This window comes from Rhinoderma darwinii, chromosome 5 (genome assembly GCF_050947455.1).
Source record: "Rhinoderma darwinii isolate aRhiDar2 chromosome 5, aRhiDar2.hap1, whole genome shotgun sequence".
Lineage (NCBI taxonomy): Eukaryota > Metazoa > Chordata > Amphibia > Anura > Rhinodermatidae > Rhinoderma > Rhinoderma darwinii.
Window position 1 is genome coordinate 23,686,738 of NC_134691.1, and position 22,152 is coordinate 23,708,889.

The window sequence follows — 22,152 nt, forward strand, 5'->3', positions numbered from 1 at the left end:
GAAGTGCTCGGTGAGCGCACTGCCACATAGTTTCTGATTGGCTTTCTTCGGAAAGCTTCATGGACTTTCTATTGAGCCCGTACACCGCTCCGAGGAAAGTCGGTTAGAAAATAATCAGCAGATTGCTCACACAAGTTCTTCTGCTTCTTTCAGCGATCGGTGGGGGTCTCAGTGCTCGGTCCCCCTCCGATCAAAACTTCTGACGTGTCACTATGACATGTCAAAAGTTTTTTAAAAGTTTAGTTACCCTTTAATGTTTGGGACCCCTGAGGATGTATATATAATACGGAAACACGTAGGGTCAATGTCTGACCAGTGAGTCCATGTGGTTACAGGGTTCCTGCAGGACTATAATCTAGATAATGCTTGCTAGAGATAGGGACAGAACAGACTAATAATACTGAACTAAGTGGCCCTGATATTGGACTGCAAGAGTTTAGTAATCAGTCCTAGAAAAACTTTTCGTTTTTTTCAAGGCAGCTGCTTTTAAACTTTTTATCAATAGAGGTGTGAATTCCTTTTATCCCCTTAATGACCGCCGATACGCCTTTTCACGCTGGCCTAATCAACGTCCTGCACGGGTCTCCCATGCAGGCTGGAGCCAGGGCTCGGCTGTCTGATGTCAGTCGGGTTCCTGCTCCAACTGTGGCGATTGAAGTTTACTTAGATCGTGGCCGTTTAACCTCTCAAATGGCGACCGCTGCATTTGAGTTGTTTACAGAGGGAGGGAGCTCCCTCTGTCACCCATCGGCAGCCCGCAAATGCAATTGCGGGCATCTGATGGGGTGCCATGGAAGCCAGGTGCCTAACAAAGGCCTGCCCTGGCTAGATGCCTATTAGGACGTGCCAGAGGCATGTCCTAATAGATGTCTGTCCGTTCTTTACTGACAGGCAATAATGCTCTGGTATACGAAGTATACCAAAGCATTATATCTGTGATCTATAGATCGCATAGTGAAGTCTCCTAGTGAGACTGAAAAAATAATTAATGTGAAATAAAAATTAATAAAAAGGTACACATTAAAAAAATAAAACCATTTTTTTGCCATAACATTTTTTTTTATTTAGTAAAAGTGTAAAAATAAAATAAAAACCACACATTTATGGTATCCCCGCAATCGTAATGACCCAAAAAATAAAGTTAGCGTATTACTTAAACCGCAGGGTGAACGCCGTAAAAAAAAACAACGCATAAACCAACACCAAAATGAATTTTTTTTTCCATTCCCCCCAAAAAATAATAAAAGGTTAATCAATAAGTCCCATGGTAGCAATGAAGTCCCGCAAAAAACAAGCCCTCATACGGCGACATTGACGGAAAAATAAAAAAGTTATGGCTCTTGGAAAGCAGCGATGCAAAATTATTTTAGTTCAAAAGTGTTTTTGTTCTGCAAAAGTATAAAAAACGATACATATTTGGTATCGCCGTAATCGTACCGACCCATAGAATAAAGGTAGCATGTTATTTACGCCTCACACTAAACGGCATAAATGTAAAATTCACAGAACAATGGCTAAATTGCTGGTTTTTTTTTATATCCCCTCAAAAAAAGTTAATAAAAGTTAATTAAAAAAATGCTATATACCCTAAAACGGTGAAATTGAAAAATACAACTCACCCCGCAAAAAACAAGTCCTCATACTGAAAATAAAAAAGTTAGAACTCTTTGAATGTGACGATGGAAAAACGAAAAAATTGCTTTATCATTAGGGCCTGGAATGCAAGCAGGGGGAAGGGGTTAATTATAAGCAAATAAGTGCTAAGTTTTATAATCTTTGTAAACCTTCAGTGATTATACACAGTTGAGTTTTATCGACATTATTATGATCACCAGTTAAAATCCGGAGTAACCGCCGTGTGCAGCACGGACAGCACTAGACGGGCGGGGAGTGATCAATAAGGTGCTGGTTGGTGGTCTCCGGTATTTGGCGCCGTGCTGACTGCAGCAAATCCCACATCTGCTCGAGGGAAGATCCATAGAGCGAACAAGACGATCGAGGTCCCACAGATGCTCAATTGGGTTCAAGTCTGGTGAATTAGGGGGCCAGGGAAGTAATTGGAAGTCTTGGTCGTGTTCTTCCAACCACTGTCGGACATTTCTGGCCGTGTGACATGTCGCATTGTCTTGCTGGAAGATTCCATCTGCCCCAGGGAAGACAAACAGCATGTATGGGGGGACGTGATCTGCAACGAGGGATTCATACCCAAATCAGTTCAGAGCCTTCTACATGGATGAGTGGCCCAGAGAATGCCACGAAAAAATTCCCCAGAACATAACGCTGCCGTCACCAAGTTGTGCTCTTCCAGCAATGGTTGCCGGGTGTTTGTTCTCTGTTTCTCACCTGACACGCCAACGTCCATCCGTTCGATGAAGCAGAAAACGTGACTCGTCGGCGAAGACAACCCTTTGCCAATCATCGCTGGTCCAATTCCGATACTACCGTGTAAATTGAAGCCTTTTTTTATGATGCACCTTTATTGGCATAGGAGCAGTGACCATCCGTCAGCTTCAGAGCCCCATAGGGTTCGCTAAACTGTTGTTTTAGACACACGTCTGGTAGCCCCCTGGTTGATTCTCATGGTGAGCTGCTCCACTGTAGCGTGTCGTTCGACACTTGCCCACCTTCGTAACCAACATTCAGCTCTCATATCAATGGCACGTGGTGCTCCGGAGTTTCCACGTCGGTTATTCCCAATGGTGCCATTTGTGAATGAATAGAAGGTAAAGGAAAAAGTAGCAAAAGCCACAGTGTGATCACCCGATATATACGTTCTGGTATCTGCAGTTCCTACGTTATATACGTTCTGGTATCTGTAGTTCCTACGTTATATACGTTCTGGTATCTGTAGTTCCTCACTGGAGTGCAATGAAGAGGGGGCTTGTCGGCTGACAAGACATTCACATGAAGGAAAAAAGAAGAAATGGATTCCTCGGCACATCCATAAAATATAAGAAAAAGCTGTATTCGTGTATCATTTTAAAATCCAGGGATGGCACAGATTAGGCGTGTGAAGCTTACGCGTTTCGTGCTTACTCATAGCGTACGTATCAAATCCAGTGCATGTGTTTTAAAACCATAATTAGCCAATCCTGAAATTTTCCCTCCGACAGCTCCACATATGTTAGAAAATCACAAAGTATATGAATATATACAAAAAAAAAAACTGAACTTCCAAATTCAGAGTTCAATTATACATTTTTTGTTTGGAAATGAGTACAACTAAAAAAACTGTAAAAAAATTGTTTAATAAAGTTTATAATATATAAATGAAAAATCCCAAGTAAAAGAAAATGAAAAACCCGCTTTTTCCCCCTTACAAAAATGCTTTATTATGAAAATGAAAAACAAAAAAAACAAAAAAAAACGACACATAATTGGTATTGCCGCATCCGAAACGACCCAAACTATAAAACTATTATGTTATTTACCCACACTGTGAATGCCATAATATTAAGGCTGGGTTCACACGAGCACATTAACGTCCGTAATGGACGGACGTATTTCGGCCGGAAGTCCCGGACCGAACTTAGTGCAGGGAGCCGGGCTCCTAGCATCATAGTTATGTACGACGCTAGGAGTCCCTGCCTCTCCTTGGAACTACTGTCCCGTACTGAAAACATGATTACAGTACGGGACAGTTGTCCTGCAGCGAGGCAGGGACTCCTAGCGTCGTACATAACTATGATGCTAGGAGCCCGGCTCCCTGCACTAAGTTCGGTCCGGGACTTCCGGCCGAAATACGTCCGTCCATTACGAACATAACATGCTCGTGTGAATCCAGCCTAAGTATAATAAAAAACAATGCCAAAATAGTTTTTTTTTGTTGTTCATTCTGTTTTCCAAAAAATGCAATAAAAAACTTGTATGTAACCCAAAATGGTATCAATAAAAACTGCAAGTCGTCTCGCAAAAAATAAGCCCTCATACAGCTACATCGGCGGAAAAATAAAATAGTTATGGCTGTGAAGATATGGCGACACAAAAATAGATACTTTTTTTTTTTTAACCCTTTCAAGACCGAGCTCATTTTGGCCTTCAGGACCAGCCCCATTTTTTTAAATCTGACATGTGTCACTTTATGTGGTAATAACTCTGGAATGCTTTTGCCTATCCAAGCGATTCTGAGATTGCTTTCTCGTGACATATTGTACTTTATGTTAGTGGAAATATTTGGTCAATGAATTCATTGCTTATTTGTGAAAAACACCAAAATTTAGAGAAAATGTGCAAAAATTATGATTTTTCTAATTTTAAATGTATCTGCTTGTAAAAGAGATGGTAATACCACACAAAATAGTTACTATTTCACATATTCCATATGTCTACTTTATGTTGGTATTGTTTTTTGAACATTCTTTTATTTTTCTATGACCTCACAAGGCTTAGAACTTTACCAGCAATTTCTCACATTTTCAGGAAAATTTCAAAAGGCTATTTTTCAAGGACCAGTTCAGTTGTGAAGTGACTTTGAGGGCCTTATGTACTAGATAGACCCCATAAATCACCCCATATTAAAAACTGCACCCCTCAAAGTATTCAAAACAGCATTCAGAAAGTTTCTTAACCCTTTAGGCATTTCACAGGAATTAAAGCAATGTAGAGGGGAAATTGACAAATTTTATTTTTTTTGCTGCAATTCATTTGTAATACATTTTTTTTGTAACACAGAAGGTTTTACCAGAGAAATGCAACTCAATATTTATTTCCCAGATTCTGCAGTTTTTAGAAATATCCCATATGTGGCTCTAGTGCGGTAATTTACTGAAACACCGGCCTCAGAAGCAAAGGAGCACCTAGTGGATTTTGTGGCCTCCTTTTTTTAGAATATATTTTAGGCACCATGTCAGGTTTGAAGAGGTCTTGTAGTGCCAAAACAGTTGAAATCCCCCAAAAGTCACATGGTTTTGGAAACTTCACCCCTCAAGGAATTTATCTAGGGGTATAGTTAGCATCTTGACCCCACAGGTCTTCTGCTATATTTATTGGAGTTTGTCTGTGAAAGTGAAAATATACTTTTTTTCTGAAAAAATATTAAAAAAAATATTTGCAAGGAATAAAGAATAAAAAGCACCCCAAAACTTGTAAAGCTACTTCTCCCGATTACAGCAATACCCCATATGTGGTAATAAACTGCTGTTTGGACCCACGGCAGAGCTCAGAAGGGAAAGAGCGCCATTTGGATTATGAAGCGCAGATTGTGCTGGATTGGTTTTCGATACAATGTCGCGTTTGCAACGCCCTGGAAGGAGCAAAACGGTGGAAACCCCCCAAAAGTGCTGAATTTAGTGGAATTAGGCCGTGAAAATGAAAATCTACTTTTTTCTGAAAAAACATAGAAATGTTTAATTTTTACAATGAATAAAGGAGAAAAATCCCCCCAAAATTTGTAAAGCAATTTGTCCTGATTTCAGCAATACACCATATGTGGTAATAATCGTGCTGTTTGGACCCACGGCAGGACTCAGAAGGGAAGGAACAATATTTGGCTTTTGGAGCTCAAATTTAGCTGGAATGGTTTTCGGGTGTCATGTCGCATTTGCAAAGCCCCTGAGGTACCAAAACAGTGGAAACCTCCCAAAAGTCCCTTTAGGGGACTGGAACGAGCGATCATTAGGTCGCTGGTACAATACACTGGAATACTAATGTATTGCAGTATAATGTCATTTTACAGGCTCCTGTAACAGCGCGATCGCTGTTCCTGTCCGTTAGTCCCGGGTGTCAGCTGTAATACACAGCTGACACCTGCAGAATATGGAGCGGGCGCAGCGCATGAGCCCGCTCCATATATAACCCCCCGCACCACGACATGCTAATAAGTCGTGGTGCGCCAAGGCGTTAATGCGCAGCGGATGGTGCAAAGTGAAAATTACAATTTTCCACTGATGTGCCATTTTAATGCACAATATGTTTTGCCCAGTTTGTGCCACTGAAGACAAATACCTCGTACAATGTTGAGCGGGTTCTCCCGGATATAAAATGTCATATATGTGGACGTACGCTGGTGTTTGGGCACGCTGTGGGGCTCAGAAGGGAGGGAACCCCATTTGGCTTTTGGAGCGCAGAGTTTGCTTGGTAACTGTTCTGTTTGGGGTTTTGCTGGTATTTCAGTTATGATGTGGGGGTATATGTAACCTGTGCGGGGTACATCAGGGCATAATAAGAGGGTATAATAATGGGGTACATAAATAATAATCCGCAGATATGTGGCCGGTGTCGCACTGATAAATGGCGCCCGATCTTATCCGCTTTTGGACACTCTGCACATTTTCTGTCGCTATATTCTGAGAGCCAGAACTTTTTTTATTTTTTCTTCACCGGAGCCGTGCGAGGGCTTATTTGTTGCGGGACAATCTGTCGTTTTCATTGGTACCATTTTAGGGTACATGTGATTTTTTTATCACTTTTTATTCGATTTTTTTTGGCAAGCAAAATGACAAAAAAACATAAAATCTGACAATGGTTTTTGTCCTTTTTTTTTTACACTTTTCACCGTGCCCCATAAATGACATTTTACTTTATTCTGCGGGTCGGTATGATTACGGCGATACCAGATGTGTATCGTTTTTTTATGTTTTGCAGCGTTTGCGCAATAAAATCACTTTTCGATAAAATTATTTATTTTCTGTGTCACCGTATTCTGAGAGCCATAACTTTTTTATTTTTCAGTCAAAAAAGCTGTGTAAGGGCTTGTTTTTTGCGGGACGGGTTGTAGTATTTATTGGTACTATTTTAGGGTACATGCGACTTTTTGATCACTTTTTATTCTAAATTTTTGGAGGGTTGATGACCAAAAAAATAGTGATTCTGACATTGTTATTTAATAATTTTTTTTGCGGTGTTCACCGTGCGGGAAAAATAATATTATAGTTTTATAGGTTGGGTCGTTATGAACGCGGTGATACCAAATATGTGTACTTTTTTTTTTAACATTTTCATTTTTTTCCTATAATAAAAGACTTATTATAGGAAAAAAAGCATTCTTTTTTTTTTTGTAACTTTTATAACTTGTTTTTACACTTTTATAAAACATTTTTATTACTTTATTTTTTACTTGTTTTACTTGAAGCCTGGCAGCTCTGATTGCTCCTATAATACATTACACTACCTAGGTAGTGTAACGTATTATAAAATGTCAGTGTGACGCTGAGAGTCACACTGACAGGAAGCTTATGAGGAACGGCCTCCGGCTGGTTCTCATAGGCTGCTGTGCATTGAAGACCCGGGGGCTGTTATATGGCCTCCGGTTCTGCCTTATAACCGACTGCAGCACCCGCAATCGGTCCCCGGGAAAGTTTGTTGTAGCAACAAACTTTCCAGTTCGTTGCTACAACAAGCTTACCCTGTGATCACATGACCGGGACCTGAACCAATTAGGTCCCGGTCATATCTCCGGGACCAGAGGCAGGTGATAACAGAGCGATCCGGGTGTCAGCGCTACTCTGAGACACCCGGACCGCGCTTTTAACACCCACCGTGAATTCACGTCGGCACTGCACAGAGCCCAGCAAGCGCCGACGTGAATATACAGTGGGCGGTCGGGAAGCGGTTAAAAAGTGTTTTTATTGTGCAAAAGTAGTAAAAGATAAAAAAAATACCGTATTTCTCGGACTATAAGACGCAGTTTTTAGAAAGAATAAATCTTCATAAAAAGTCCCTGCATCTTATAGTCGGCAGTCAAGGGACCCGGCAGTGCCGTGCCCACTGACCGATTCTTACTTAACCCCTTCCCGACCCATGATGTGCCGACACATCATGGAGCGGGGAGGGGATGATGTTTGGAGCGGGCTCATGCGCTGAACCCGCTCCATACACCGCAGGCCTCAGCTGTTTTACAACTGACACGCTGCTCTAATGGCGATGGCGCTGTTCCTGGCCGTTTAACTAGTTAAATGCCGTGGTCAATAGCGACTGTGGCACTTATAGGGGTCTTCCCATGAAGGACATTTATGACATATCCACAGGATATGTCATAAATGTCAGATAGATGTGGGTCCCACCGATGGGTCCCGCACTTATCTCTAGAACGGGGCCCCCTAAACCTCATTCTAGCTTATCCGGCTCCGCTGTCTCCCGGCCACTTTCTTGTTAGGTGGTCGGGAGTCACGGAAACAGCGTAGCTCATCGAGTTACACTGTTTCTGTAACTCATCCATGTATTGCAGTGTATTGTACCAGTGATCTAATGATCGCTGGTTCAAGTCCCCTAGGGGAACTAATAAATTGTGCAAAAAAAAAATAAAATTTGATACATTGTAAAAAAATATTAAAGAGACTCTGTCACCACATAATAAGTGCCCTGTCTCCTACATAAGGAGATGGGCGCTGTAATGTAGGTGACAGTAATGCTTTTTATTTAAAAAAACGATCTTTTTTCACAACGTTAGGAGCGATTTTCGTTTATGCTAATGAGCTTTCTTAATGCCCAAGTGGGAGTACTTTTACTTTCGACCAAGTGGGCGTTGTACAGAGGAGTGCATGACGCTGACCAATCGGCATCATGCACTCCTCTCCATTCATTTACACTGCACTAGCGATATAGATATATCACTATGTGCAGCTACATACACACACTATAACATTACTGCAGTGTCCTGATAATGAATACACATGACCATCCAGCTTGGACGTCATGTGTACTCAGAATCCTGACACTTCTGAATCTTTTCTGTGAGATTTACAGCAACGGATACGAAATCTCGTTTACCTCGTAATCTCGCGAGATTTCATATCCGTCGCTGGAATCTCACAGAAAAGATTCAGAAGTGTCAGGATTCTGAGTACACATGACGTCCAGGCTGGATGGTCATGTGTATTCATGATCAGGACACTGTAGTAATGTTAGGGTTTGTGTATGAGGCTGCACATAGTGATATATCTATATCGCTAGTGCAGTGTAAATGAATGGAGAGGAGTGCATGATGCTGATTGGTCAGCGTCATGCACTCCTCTGTACAACGCCCACTTGGTCGAAAGTAAAAGTACGCCCACTTGGGCATTAAGAAAGCTCATTAGCATAAACTAAAATCGCTCCTAACGTGGTGAAAAAAGATCGTTTTTTTTAAATAAAAAGCATTACTGTCACCTACATTACAGCGCCCATCTCCTTATGTAGAAGACAGGGCACTTATAATGTGGTGACAGAGTCTCTTTAAACACAAAAAAAAACAACTTTGCTAATTTTTCCCCAATTACAATGTAAAAAATAAAAAAAAGGAATGAAATAAACAGTGATGAAAAAAATCGTATGTACCAAAAAATGCCTCTCAGAATGTGGTGAAACAGAACAAGTTTTTGCTTTGTAAAACTAATAAAATATGATTTTTTTCCCCTATTTTCTGTTGTCTAAAACCTGGGTGCGTCTTAAAGGTCAGAAAAATAGTCAGAAAAATATGGTAGATAAAGTTATATAAACTATTTAACTATATAAATTGCTGTAAACGTAACGATCCGCGGTAAAAAGTTATGTAAACCACAAAGTACAGTACAAAAAAGTTAATAAAAGTTAATCAATTATATGTACCCCAAAATGGCCCATTAAAACATACAACTCATCCTGAAAAAAACAAGCCTATACACAGCTATATCTACAGAGAATAAAAAGTTACGGATTTTGAAAAGCGCCGATTAATAAACTGAAAATAAATCGCTCCGTCATTAAGACCCAAAAGAGGCTGGTCACTACAGGGTTAATTAAGTGTAATAAAAAAAAAAGTGTTTATTGTTATTGTGATGTTCTTTTTTTCGTAATCTTAACTTTGGTGAAAAAAATATTTACTTTTATTTCTAATCTTTATTTTCTGCATATAATGTACAGGCATATTATAGCCGTATATCCATATATTATTCCTGTAAAGAAGAAGAATATTGAGGTATTTAGGTAGAGAAAATTCTCCCATAGACTATGGCGCAGCCTGTGGTCACACTGGGAGAACAGCCAGACTCTATGGCGCAGCAGTCGCCATAAACATGTAGTTGCCAATAGCAACCAATCAGATTCTAGCTTTCATTACTCACAGGTCCTTTGGAAAATGAAAGCAACAACCTAATTGGTTGCTATGGGTAACTATACTACTCTCTTGCACTAGCGTGTATAAGCCTATCTGCAGTCTGTATGCAAAAAAAAACAAATATACCCGCTCCCTCAGAGCGCACTGACACTCTGGCGTCTGACAATTCACGCTGTGAGAGTATTATAAAATACACCTATACTACTGGCAATCTGACCAGAGTTAAGATGGCGGCCCAGGAGAAACGCGTGCACGTGACGGCCTTTCCATACTTCCCACACTCCTTATGTAACGGTCAAATTACGTCACTCGTTAGTCTCGCTAAAGAAAATAAGAATTACCCAGGATTCCAAGCGTCTATAGTTTAGGCGTCAATCTCAGGGGGCGTGGCTAACATTCCCGCTGAGCTGCCCCGCAACTCTTCAGGTGTAGCGACCGGGGGAGGGGGGCGTGGCTTGTCGTCTCCTCCACTCCCATATACCTACAGTTATCATTACTCCCAAGTCTCCTCACAACTGCGGCAAGACCAGGTACTGTACACACGGCACATGTGACACGACTAAGACGCGATATATACAGTTATCATGCACCAGAGCACAGGCTGATATGTGCATTATATAGTATTATTACATTATACCATTCTGTTTGTCCCTAGACTAAATAAAGGACTTGTACTTCCCTGTCAATCCATGACTAGTTCCATCAGTCCTATCTGTTGTGGAGAAAGCTGGGTGACAACCAATATGGCCGCAACTACAGCACCTGTATGTGTGGTCACCTGGTGTCCTGAATGCGAGAAACGAATTACCGTATAACTAGACAGGTTTTCTATTCAGGAGCCTGGGAAAGATGGGTGACAGCCCCTATGAGCGCTGTAATGGTGGTCATCTTGCTTGACACCCAACTTTATAAAAACAGGCAACTGGACAGCTCCGCTGTGATCGGCTGATTGTCCTGGCGGTCTGGCAGGAGACGCGCTTTGTGTTCTGGCTCATAGAGGGGGGTTATGAGGAGGGGGTTCCACTTTATGATCTACATATGTCTTCATAGGGTTTATTTCTGGGTATAATCCACCATGACTGACACATTGTAGTATGGAGCCGTTTTCATACATTTATATTCACACTGTGTCTTGTTTCAGCTCATCGTCACCCAAGAAAATCTACAAGTTCGTCGCCTTCAATCTGGCGTCATGCAAACTACGGACTTGGGGAGCAAAGAGACCGGGAAGATCTGGCACAGGAAGCCGACAGCGGCTACTAATGAGGGGTACGTGTACGTGCGGGGTTGTCTCATCAGAGGTGACCCCTTTCTGATTGCTGCCCCTAGAATGATCGCTGGCAGCCAGGCATTTACCCTATCAGCGTTGGGTTCCGTCGGGTGAACCCCTCAACGGAAAGGCAGACGGAAACCCTAGCTTCCGTTTGCATCTCCATTGATATCAACGGTGACGGAAACATTGCTGATGGTTTCCGTTTCGTCAGTCACTTATGTGAGGGGGCGGGGGAGCGCTCTGCTCATGAATACAGCGGACTTGTAATTGGAGTTGTACGATACTATTTCAATACCGTGCACCCCCAAACAGTTCAGTACCGTGGATTCATGTATTTCGATACTAAACTGTGTTGCTAACTAGCAGAGGCGCCGGCCCTGGAGGGAGAGCACATGGCGGGCACACTGCACAGCGCCAGTTATGTTCTCTCTCTTCAGTGCCGGCCGCATCACATCATTCCGATGGTGTGTGCCCAACAAGGGTACGCGCGCAATCAGGAGCGGGGAAACCTCTGCTCTCCACCGCTATTTCCTTGAATGCTGTGATGAAAGCGGACCGCAGAATGAGCAGGGGGGACCCCCCTTTGATCGCATCACAGGGAATCTCTGGGACATACCATATATGGGCAGACAGCTGAGGGTCTATTGACGGACGCCAGGGCTGTCTGACCATATTTCCTGTTATTAGGGCATACTGAGGTATGTCTTGCAACTGCCTGTGTACTTTTAGTGCACAGGCTAATGTACTGGTATATAGATATATGCCTGTGTACTATCAGTATATAGATATATGCCAGTACATTAACCCCTTCCCGTCGTAAACAACTTTCAGGTTTTAATTTTCGTTTTTTCCTCCCCACATTCCAGAAGCCATAACGTCTTTATTTTTCCGTCTATATAGTCCTATGAGGGCTTGATTTTTGCGGGACGAGTTGTAGTTTTTCGTAGCACCATTTATTTTGCCGTATAATGTACTAGGAAATGGGAAAAAATTATTTGTGGGGTAGAAAATGAAAAAAAACAGCGATTCCTCCATGGTTTTTTGCGCGCCGTTTTTACGGAATTCACTGTGCAATTTAAACCACATGTTAACTTTATTCTGTGGTTCAATACGATTACGGCGATACCAAATATATATAGTTTTTTCTATATTTTACTACTTTTACAAGTAAAAACCAAATGTAAAAAAGAACATTTATTTTGTGTCGCCAAATTCTGAGAGCCGTAACGTCTTTATTTTTCCGTCGATTAAGCGGTATGAGGGCTTATTTTTTGAGGGATGAGATGTAGTTTTTAATAATACCCTGTTGGGGTTCATGCGACGTTTTGATCACTTTTTATTTCATTTTTTGTGGGAGATTTTGTGACCAAAAAATAGAGATTCTGGCGTTTACAATTTTTTTTTTTTTACAGCGTTCACCGTGCGGGTTAAATAATGATATATTGTAATAGTTCAGACTTTTACGGACGCGGCGATAACAATTATGCTTATTTATTTTTTTACTATGCTCTAGGGGGGAAATGGGAGAAGGTTTTTGTTTTTTTAATATTTTTATTTTTTTGACACAAAAATAAGACTTTATTTAACTAATTTTTACTTTTTTCTATTAGTCCCCCTAGGGGACTTCAACCAGCGATCGTTAGATCGCTTGCACGATATACTGCAATACTAATGTATTGCAGTATATCGTGATTCTGACTGGCAACTATTAAGCCCTGCCGGAGACAGGGGTTAATAGGTGTACAAAGATGGCGGACCTGGAGGTCTTCATTAGGCCCCCAGGCAGCCATAGCAACCATCGCCCCCCCAAGATTGCATTGCGAGGGGCGCAATGAGCTGTTAGAGGGGGTCGCCCCTCTTTCTTACGATTAAATAAATACTGCAGTCGCTATTGACCGCGGCATTTAACTAGTTAAACGAGCGGGATCACACTCGAGCGCAATGCCGCTCATTACTCTGAAGTGTCGGCTGTAACAAACAGCCGACACCAGCATCGTATGGAGCGGGTTCACTCCGTGAGCCCTTACCATAATTCCCCTACCCCGCTATGACGTAACTGTATATCATATGTCGGGAAGAGTTAAAAAAAAATAAGTGTAAAAGTAATAGAATAAAAATGATGTTAAATATTGTAAAAATACACAAATGACCCTTTTTTTATTTTTTAACAATAAACATTATTCAAATAAGTCCCAAAACATAAAATATAAAACATATTTGGGATCATCGCGTCCGTAATAACCTGCACAGCAAAGTTATGGCATCGTTGATGATTAAACTGCTTTTTATTTCTGTGTTTTTGTCCACATAAAATGTATATAAATTAAGCGATAATGTAAATGTACCAAAAAACAAAGCCTCATGCAGCTGCGTCTAGCGAAAAATGTAACAAGTTATGAGCGCGGGATGCAAAGAGGAAAAAAAAAGTGTTCTGTCCTCAAGGCTGAAATCGGCCGTGTTCCTAAGGGGCTACCCCAATGTTGCCGTTATGAGGGAAATGATGGGGTCACTTATCAAAGGGTAACTAAACGTTCAACAAACTTCTGTCATGTTATAGTGACGTGTCAGAATATTGATTGGTGGGGGTCCGAGCACTGAGACCCCCACCAATCACTAAAACGAAGCGGCAGAAGTGCTTGTGTGAGCGCTCAGCTGCTTTGTTTCTGATAGTCTTTTTCCGGAAATCGGTGTATCGGAGGACGGACTCAATAGAAAGTCTATGACCCTGTACACCGCTGCGTCTGCTTTACGGAAAATGCCGAACAGAAATTAAGTGGCTGAGCGCTCACACGAACACTGCTGCGGCTTCGTTTTAGCGATTGGTGGGGGACTCAGTGCTCGGAGTCACTATGAGATGTCATAAGTTTGTTGAACTTTTAGTTACCCTTTAATGTGAGGCACATAGTATGATCAACTTTGAACCTCACATTAAAAGTATTAACCCCATCATGTACCTCACATTAACCCAATGTTGCCCATTATGACTGGGGAACATGATGGGGTTAATTACTATGAAGGTGAGGCATCTGGGGGTTCAAAATTCATCACACCTCGTGCCTCACATCCGAAAATGAGAATACTTTTTTTTTTAAATAGTTTTATTGTTGGCAAAGTATCGTTTTGGGATCGGAAATCGCAGTACTACACAAAGTATCGGTATCTAAGTCCAAATTCTGGTATCGTGACATCCCTACTAGTAATTAGGAGTCTGCTGTATTCTTTATTAGGCTAATAGTAGAGCCGACCTGTCCCCATATAATGCTGCCCTTAAACAGAACAGCAAAGTGTGACGACGGATCTGCTTTAAAGTCTAACTAAACTTTTTTTACACTTTTGACATGTCATAGTGACATTTCAGAACTTTTGATTAGTGGGGGCCTGGGCACTGAGACCCTCACCGATCAATAAAGAGAACAGACCGAAGCGCTCGGGTGAGCGCTACGCCGCTTCGTTCGCCGCTTCGTTTCTGGTCAGCTTTCCTTGGATAGCCGAGTGAGCGGTGTATGGACTCATGGAGGACATTGATTATTCTCACTAGAAGTAAGTCCTCATACACACCGCAAAGAATGCATGGAGCCTGTACAGACCGCCACGGCATTCCTATAGGTTAGGGGTGCACATCCTTTTTTGGTCCTAGGGCCACAATGTCGGACTGTGCCACTCACAGGGGCCGCAAGTATATTTGTCCTTATGAATTATCCATTTTTTTTCTTTGCAGGATTATAGTGAATTTACTCCATGGAGCGGTGGGTTCCCAGGCAAAAACAATGCGGTTTTTACAGGTTGCGTTTGACAGCTCTGGAGATTGCTTTCTTGCCGGAGATCACTTAGGAAGTATTTATCACTTCAACCTCAACAGAAACAGGTGAGAAGATTCTTGTCCTTTAAAAAGTGTTGACAAAACAACAAATAAAGTTGGTGTGAAGCACGCTCGACCCACCCCCCCCTCCGCTAAATACAATCTCCTTATCACCGCGGTACTGCTGGTGAGGAGGCATGGGGGTTGGGGGTCCCTCGTACTAATGATCATGAGGACCCCAGTGATCTAGCACGTTGATAGGTGATAAATGTTTAACCTTTTCTTCTCTAACCCCCGACAGTCACATGTTATCACCAAGGGAAAGCTGCTTCTGGCCAGACGTTTTTGGGCGCTGCAAGGGAAATGTAGCGTTACATGGCGGTCTTTCAAATGAATGCCTGTCCATGTAATGCATGGACATTCCAGGTCCACCAGATCAAGAGCCACTCTCTGTTCTCGGGTCCCGAGTGCCCCCCCCACTACATCCATATGTCTTAAGAGGTTTCCTTCATGAGACAACAACATTCAAGAGGACCGGTCACCTCTCCTGACATGTCTATTTTAGTAAATACTTGTATTCCATGAAATAACAATTCTGGAAAAAAAATTCTTCGAACTTTGTGTTGTCATTCCTCTGTTATTCCTCCTAGAAATGTATTAATAAACTGAGAACTTGGACATTACCATTCCTCTTGTCAAAGGGGCGTGTCCCTACAAAGTAGGAGACACTCAGCACTGATTGGACATTGCCAGTCTGGGGGGACATTCTCCCAAATGGTAACGCCCAGTTGTCAATTTATTCATATGTTTCTAGGAGGAATAACAGAGGAACGGCAAAATGGAAAGTTCTAAGAAAAGATGTTCCAGAATTGTTATTTCATGGGGAATACAATTATTTTGTAAAACAGACGTGTCCGGAGAGGGGACAGGTTCTCTATAATGGATGAATGTACTAATATTCCTATTCCTGGGCCATGTAAAGGTGTTAATGTTTTTTTTCTTATATTGTTTTCTTAGATTTGATCTTGTTCAGAGAACTTTGCAGGCGTGCACTGCTCTGGCGTTTAATTTACATAGGAAATCTGAATTCCTTGTGGCTTTGGCTGATTACTCTGTCAAGTGTTACGACACAGGTAATTTATATATTACACAATATGTCATTCTCCGGGTTCTTCTCTTATAGGTTTGATGACATCACAGGCCCCTTTTTGGCAAAAGTGTTTGTTTTGAATCTCCTAGTGACAGAAGCAGCAGAGTATCAGACTCCTCTGTCACAGATTAGTGTATTAACCCCTAAGAGACATGCTACGTACAGTTACGCCGTATGTGCACTTCCTTCACGTGGCTCAGGGGCATATAGCCTGCGGCAGGTGCCGGCTGTCACACCCGTTGGGAACAGCCGGGATAACTCCAATCCTGGCTTATTAACCCCCTCCGATGCCTTGGTCATTTGCGACCGCGGCATCTGAGTGGTTAGACAGAGAGCGGGGATTCTCTCTCTACCCTGATCTCCCCTTCCGCAACGAAAGTATTGCAGCGTATTGTATGGTAAAGTCTCCACGAGGGACTAACAATAAAAAGTAACAAAAAAAAGTTTAATAACATTTTTGAAATATAAATTAAAAAAAGTGAAAATGCAAAGTTAAAAAAGAGGTTTTTTTTATACAAAAAAGATTATGTAAGCAATAAAAAAAAAAAAAGTTAACCTAATTAGAATCACCGCACATGTAAAAGTCTGAACTAGTTAAAATATCACGTTCTATAATCTACTAGGTCAATGCCATAGGAAAAAAAATAATTCACAATACAAGCATTGCTGTTTTTTGGTCATCTGGCTTCCAAAAAAAATAATTTAATAAATAGTGATCAAAAACTTGCATGCGCCCCAAAATGGTACCAATGTTAATTACAGCTCGTACCGCAAAAAACAAGCCCCCATACCGCTCAATCGATGAAAAAATAAAAGTTATCGGTTTCAGAATGTGGCAACGCAAAAAGTTGTCAGATCGGTGCGGGTCCCAAAGGTGGGACCTGCACCTATCTCTAGAACGGGGCTCCCTAAATTCCATTCTAGCTTTTTCTGCTCCTTCTGCCTCCCGGCTACTTACTGATTACATTGTTCGGAGCCACGCAACCCGCAACCCGCTGAGCTACGCTGTTTGCGTAAGCCCCGTAGAACCGAATAGTAGTTACGGAAACAACGTAGCTTCACTACTTCCGTAACCGCCATTTACTACTATGGGAGTTACAGAAACAGCATAGCTCAGCAAGTTACGTGGTTTCCGTAACTCCCGACCATGTAATCAGGAAGTGGCCGGGTGGCAAAGTGAGCACCAAAAGCTAGAACGGGGCTTAGGGGGCCCTGTTATAGAGATAGGTGCAGGTTCCAGAGGTGGGACCCGCATCTATCTGACATTTATGACATATCCTGTGGATAAATCATAAATGTCCCTAATGGGGAAAACTCCTTTAAACGTAAAAACAAACGTATAAATTCCAGGATAAAGTAAACATGTGGTTTTTATTGCACGGTGAACGCAGTAACAGCGAAATACAAAGAACAATGGTGGAATCACAGGTTTTTTTTCCCCATTCCACCCCACAAAGACATTTTTTTCAGTTTCCCAGTGCATTATATGGTACTATTAAATACTCCTCCTGCACAAAAAAATAAAATCCTATGTCGACGGAAATATAAAACGTTACGGCCCTTCGAATCTGACAATGCAAAATCTAAAATGAGAAAAACAAAAATTGTCTGTCTCCCACGGATTAAAGGCGTTGTCTCATCTTACGGACGTTCTGCAAATAGCACCCTGGCGGACACAGCCCGTCAGTGTATTACATGAACCAGCCACTCTCAAGTCTGAAAATGTCAGTAGTTCTGACGCGTCGCGCCCATCGCTGTTGTTTTGCTTTCTAGATAACAAGGAGCTGGTGAGCTGGATGCGTGGCCATGATTCTACCGTCACATCCATCTCTGTACATGGGTCCGGCAGATACGCAGTCACCACATCCAGTGAGACGGCTCAGCTGTGGGACCTGGACACCTTCCAGAGAAAAAGAAAGCTAAATGTACGCCAGTCCGTAGGGATACAGAAGGTGAGCACTTCTATATACACTGCTGAATGGATGTACATGATAAGACCGTCAGTGCGTGTTTATTTATATAGAATTACACTTCAATACAAGTAATATCGGGGAACACAATCTGTCACCACAATCTTAGATTATCTCTCGGGTTAGTTGCAATTGAGGACATAAATCATCTCTCCTTTCCCAGCTAACATTAAAAATGTCCGCAGCCCGGTAGACCAGATGGTAAGTACGAGTGCCCTAAACAGGGTCATTTATTCATTCAGTCCGCCAGAGACCCCAGTATTCAGCAGGACAGTCCTGGATTGCTTTTACTGCTGTCATGGGATACTATACATCTTAGGCAATGGACATGAAAAAATGGTGTATCAGAACAATTAAAATGACAATCCCAGGACCACGCTTACGCGTTTCAAACTTCTGAGGTTCTTAATCATAGCTATTTTCCGTATTTTACGGGCTGTGCTCCCATACTTTACATGGGTGAATGTCGTGTGCTTGAGGTCTTAGCAATATCGTTTATGCATTTAGAACACTATTATTTACAATATGTCATAAATGTCAGATGGATGCGGGGCCCCACCTCTAGAACGGGCCCCCTAAACACCGTTCTAGCTTTTGGTGCTAATGCTGCCTCCCAGCCACTTCCTGACTTTATGGTCGGGAGTTACGCAATCCGGCAGTCCCATAGAACTGAATGGTAATTACGGAAACAACATCGCTCGCATGCTACGCTGCTTCCGTAACTGCCTTTCACTAGTATAGGAGTTACGAAAACGGCGTAGCTCAGCGAGCTACGCTGTTTCCGTAGCTCCTGACCATGTCCCGACCATAAAGTCAGGAAGTGGCCGGGAGGCAGCATTCGCACCAAAAGCTAGAACGGGGTTTGGGGGGGGCCCGGCTCTAGAGGGTCTTCGTGGTGGGACCTGCATCTATCTGACATCTGTGGATATGTCATAAATGTCCTTCATGTGAAAACCCCTTTAAGACCGGGTTGATAAATCCCAAGAGGCAGGTAACCAAAAGATGCGTAGACTTTTTCTTGCACTCACAGCCAGTTGTGATTTTTTTCTAAGCCATAATATTTTTTTTATTTTTGCAGGTATTTTTCCTTCCGTTAAGTAATACAATTCTTAGTTGCTTTAAAGATAATTCCATCTTTGCATGGGAAAGTGACACCCTCATCTGCAAATACCAGCTGCCAGCTGCAGAGAGTGGATCGGTTTTCCAGTATAAAGCATTTGCCATTACAAGGTACAGTTCCTAGTCTGTGAGGAAAAACGAGTGAAATTCTTTGATGTTACACTTAAAGGGGTTATCTAATTATTCATTTTCATACCAAAAAGTCCAGAAATACATTTTAAAATACCTTTGTCATGTTTCTTTTTCTTCCTTGTATCCCCTGAATGCTGCTGGGGGAGAGACTCTGAGCAGGATTAGTCTCCTTTCCTCCATTGGCAGCTGACAATATAGTCCCTTCCTACTTTCCCAGTAGATGGAAACCAATGAAAATATAATTATATAAAACAATAAAGACTAAGCGGGCATGTGCAGGGTTTGTATCTCCTGTCAGGATTCAGAGCTTTACAGTCCTAACAAGCTGTAAGGAGTCTCCGCTCTACTGCCATGCTACTGCAGAGACTCTGCTCCTTCCCTGACAAGCCGGGCAGAAAGCTATTTCTATTGGCTGCTCTGTTCTTTACTCTGCGCCATATGAGCTTTCTGCTCTCCGTTCTAATCGGCGCTACTGCGCTTGCGAAGAGTAAAGAGCAGGGACGCGTGTTTGTTACAGACAGTACGGGGCAAGGCATGAACGCGCCAATTACGCTGCCTGGCCCCTGTCGATGTGAGAAGGGAGGAAAGGGGTTAAACCGGGGAGCGACGTTAAGGTTTAGGATTAAAGGTGACGCCCTGGTTGCACCTAAATGCTCATTAGCATATAGTTAATAAAACTGATTTCCCTACAAAGTGGGCAGTAAACACAAATTGAAAATAAACGTTAGAAGCAGGTTACTCTCCTACAATACCCTGGTACTAGTTTAATTTAGACATTCTGGTGACAGACGCCTGTGTCTTGGATTCATGATCCTGGAAGTGTTCTCTGAAGTGTCTATTCTACAAAATTGGTGCTTCTGTCCATAGCATCTCCTACATGTTCTTTTACACCCCCCTGTAAGCTTCGTGTGCACCCACTTCCTTCCCAATTTTTCTGCCTTTGGTAAGCAGCTGTGAATTCTCAGACATCATTTTTTCCAGTTTTTTTTCCCCCCCCCTTGTGTGGCTGAAGGACGACCTCACCTGTATAAGTGGTTTGTGCAACATTTTGCCTTATATTTCCAAAACTAAATTCCATCACTGTTTTGCGTGGGGTCATACAGTAATGTTCTTCTCTCTGTGTTTGTGCTGCAGGGACGGGAGGATGTTGGCAGCAGGAGGGAAATCCAACAACCTGCATCTGTGGTGCTTGAGCTCCAAACAACTGTTCAGAATCATCCAGATGCCCAGTAAAGTGCGCAGCGTGCGCCAGCTGGAGTTTCTTCCTGATAATTTTGATGGCGGCTCCAGCCAGGTCAGTGACTACACATTGTTCTGTGTTGCGCGGCGGTCACAAATGACACTCTCTGCTGACCGTGACGATTCTAGCGGCCAATCAGGCGACCGCTAGACTCGTCACTCAATGTGCATGAACGAGACAAAAGGTATCATTACAATGCCCTCCCCTTCCATATATCGCTCTGTCGGCAGTTTTAAGGCCTTAAAACTGCTGACCGATTCCCACAAAAATAATCCGGGTTGTATGAATATATCTGTCTCTTTCCCCAAGCTTATTCTGCATAGGATTCCATATTTGTTAATACGTAGGCCCCATTCACATCTCGTTTGGGCCTAAGTTTAACGTATATGCTGGGAAAAGCCCCCAACGTATAGATTAAACGTAGGCTGTGGCAGATGACTACCAGTGGCATCCGTCGTCATAAACTATTATGGCATCTGTTTAATGGATATGTCATTAGCTCTCGTGACCTTTTGACGTATCTATAGAAAAAAAGATAAAAGGAAACACGGCGCACAAGGGGCATCATCCCTGGGCGATTGAACAAATAGATAAATACAGGACGGTGCTCACCTGATCTCGTTGTGCTGGGAGCACAACGTCCTTGATAGCATGAAAATCAGAGGGGGTCTGCAGCCTGGGATATGTCCTGTGACCCGTAGGGTTCCGTTGTCAGTAGTTGAAGATATTTTGTAAAAGAAAATCCCACTGAACGGCGCTGATCCACCCAAATGTAAAGAAGCTAATCCAGTAGGCTCCCTGGAACAAAGAGCTACCGGTGGAGATTCCAATAAGATCCTAGACTGTTAGGTAAGGATCTTTAAACTAGTTATTGCGTTTTTAAAAAGTTACATATATGGAGATGCTACGCGTTTCGAGACCGAACACACACAATTGTGTTTTCTCCTTGCCTGATGAAGAGACCAGTTCGGTCTCGAAACGCGTAACATCTCCATATATGTAACTTTTTAAAAATGCAATAACTAGTTTAAAGATCCTTACCTAACAGTCTATGATCTTATTGGAATCTCCACCGGTAGCTCCTTGTTCCAGGGAGCCTACTGGATTAGCTTCTTTACATTTGGGTGGATCAGCGCCGTTCAGTGGGATTTTCTTTTACAAAATATCTTCAACTTTTGACGTATGTGTCACCCATAGACTAATATGGCATCCATTTAACGGGTACGTGATGAAAAGCTCATGATGTTAAGTGTTTAACGGATGCATGTGATGGCATCCGTCACCTATAGCCATCCACGTCAAAAAATAATACAGAGCAATATGCAGTATTTAACTTTTTTGCGGGGTGGAATATCGTGGTCTACTACACTATTTCGTACCTAAAAAAGAAATACTGACATGTACCAGCCCGATGGAGACCAAACAGACACTTTTTTTGTCCTCCGTCGGGCTAATAGAGC

At 42.3% G+C, this 22,152-nt stretch overlaps 1 protein-coding gene across 1 annotated transcript in view; it reads left to right on the top strand.

Moving 5' to 3' along the window:
- Positions 1-10,333: 10,333 nt before the first annotated feature.
- TBC1D31 (TBC1 domain family member 31) overlaps positions 10,334-22,152 on the top strand; it is a 43,012-nt gene continuing 31,193 nt past the window's right edge. The window contains exons 1-7 of the mRNA XM_075825760.1: positions 10,334-10,539; positions 11,151-11,278; positions 15,001-15,147; positions 16,099-16,214; positions 18,005-18,183; positions 19,280-19,431; positions 20,587-20,746. Of these exons, the coding sequence (XP_075681875.1) occupies positions 11,202-11,278; positions 15,001-15,147; positions 16,099-16,214; positions 18,005-18,183; positions 19,280-19,431; positions 20,587-20,746 (831 nt within the window). The 5' untranslated portion in view covers positions 10,334-10,539; positions 11,151-11,201. The remainder of the gene's footprint in view (positions 10,540-11,150; positions 11,279-15,000; positions 15,148-16,098; positions 16,215-18,004; positions 18,184-19,279; positions 19,432-20,586; positions 20,747-22,152) is intronic.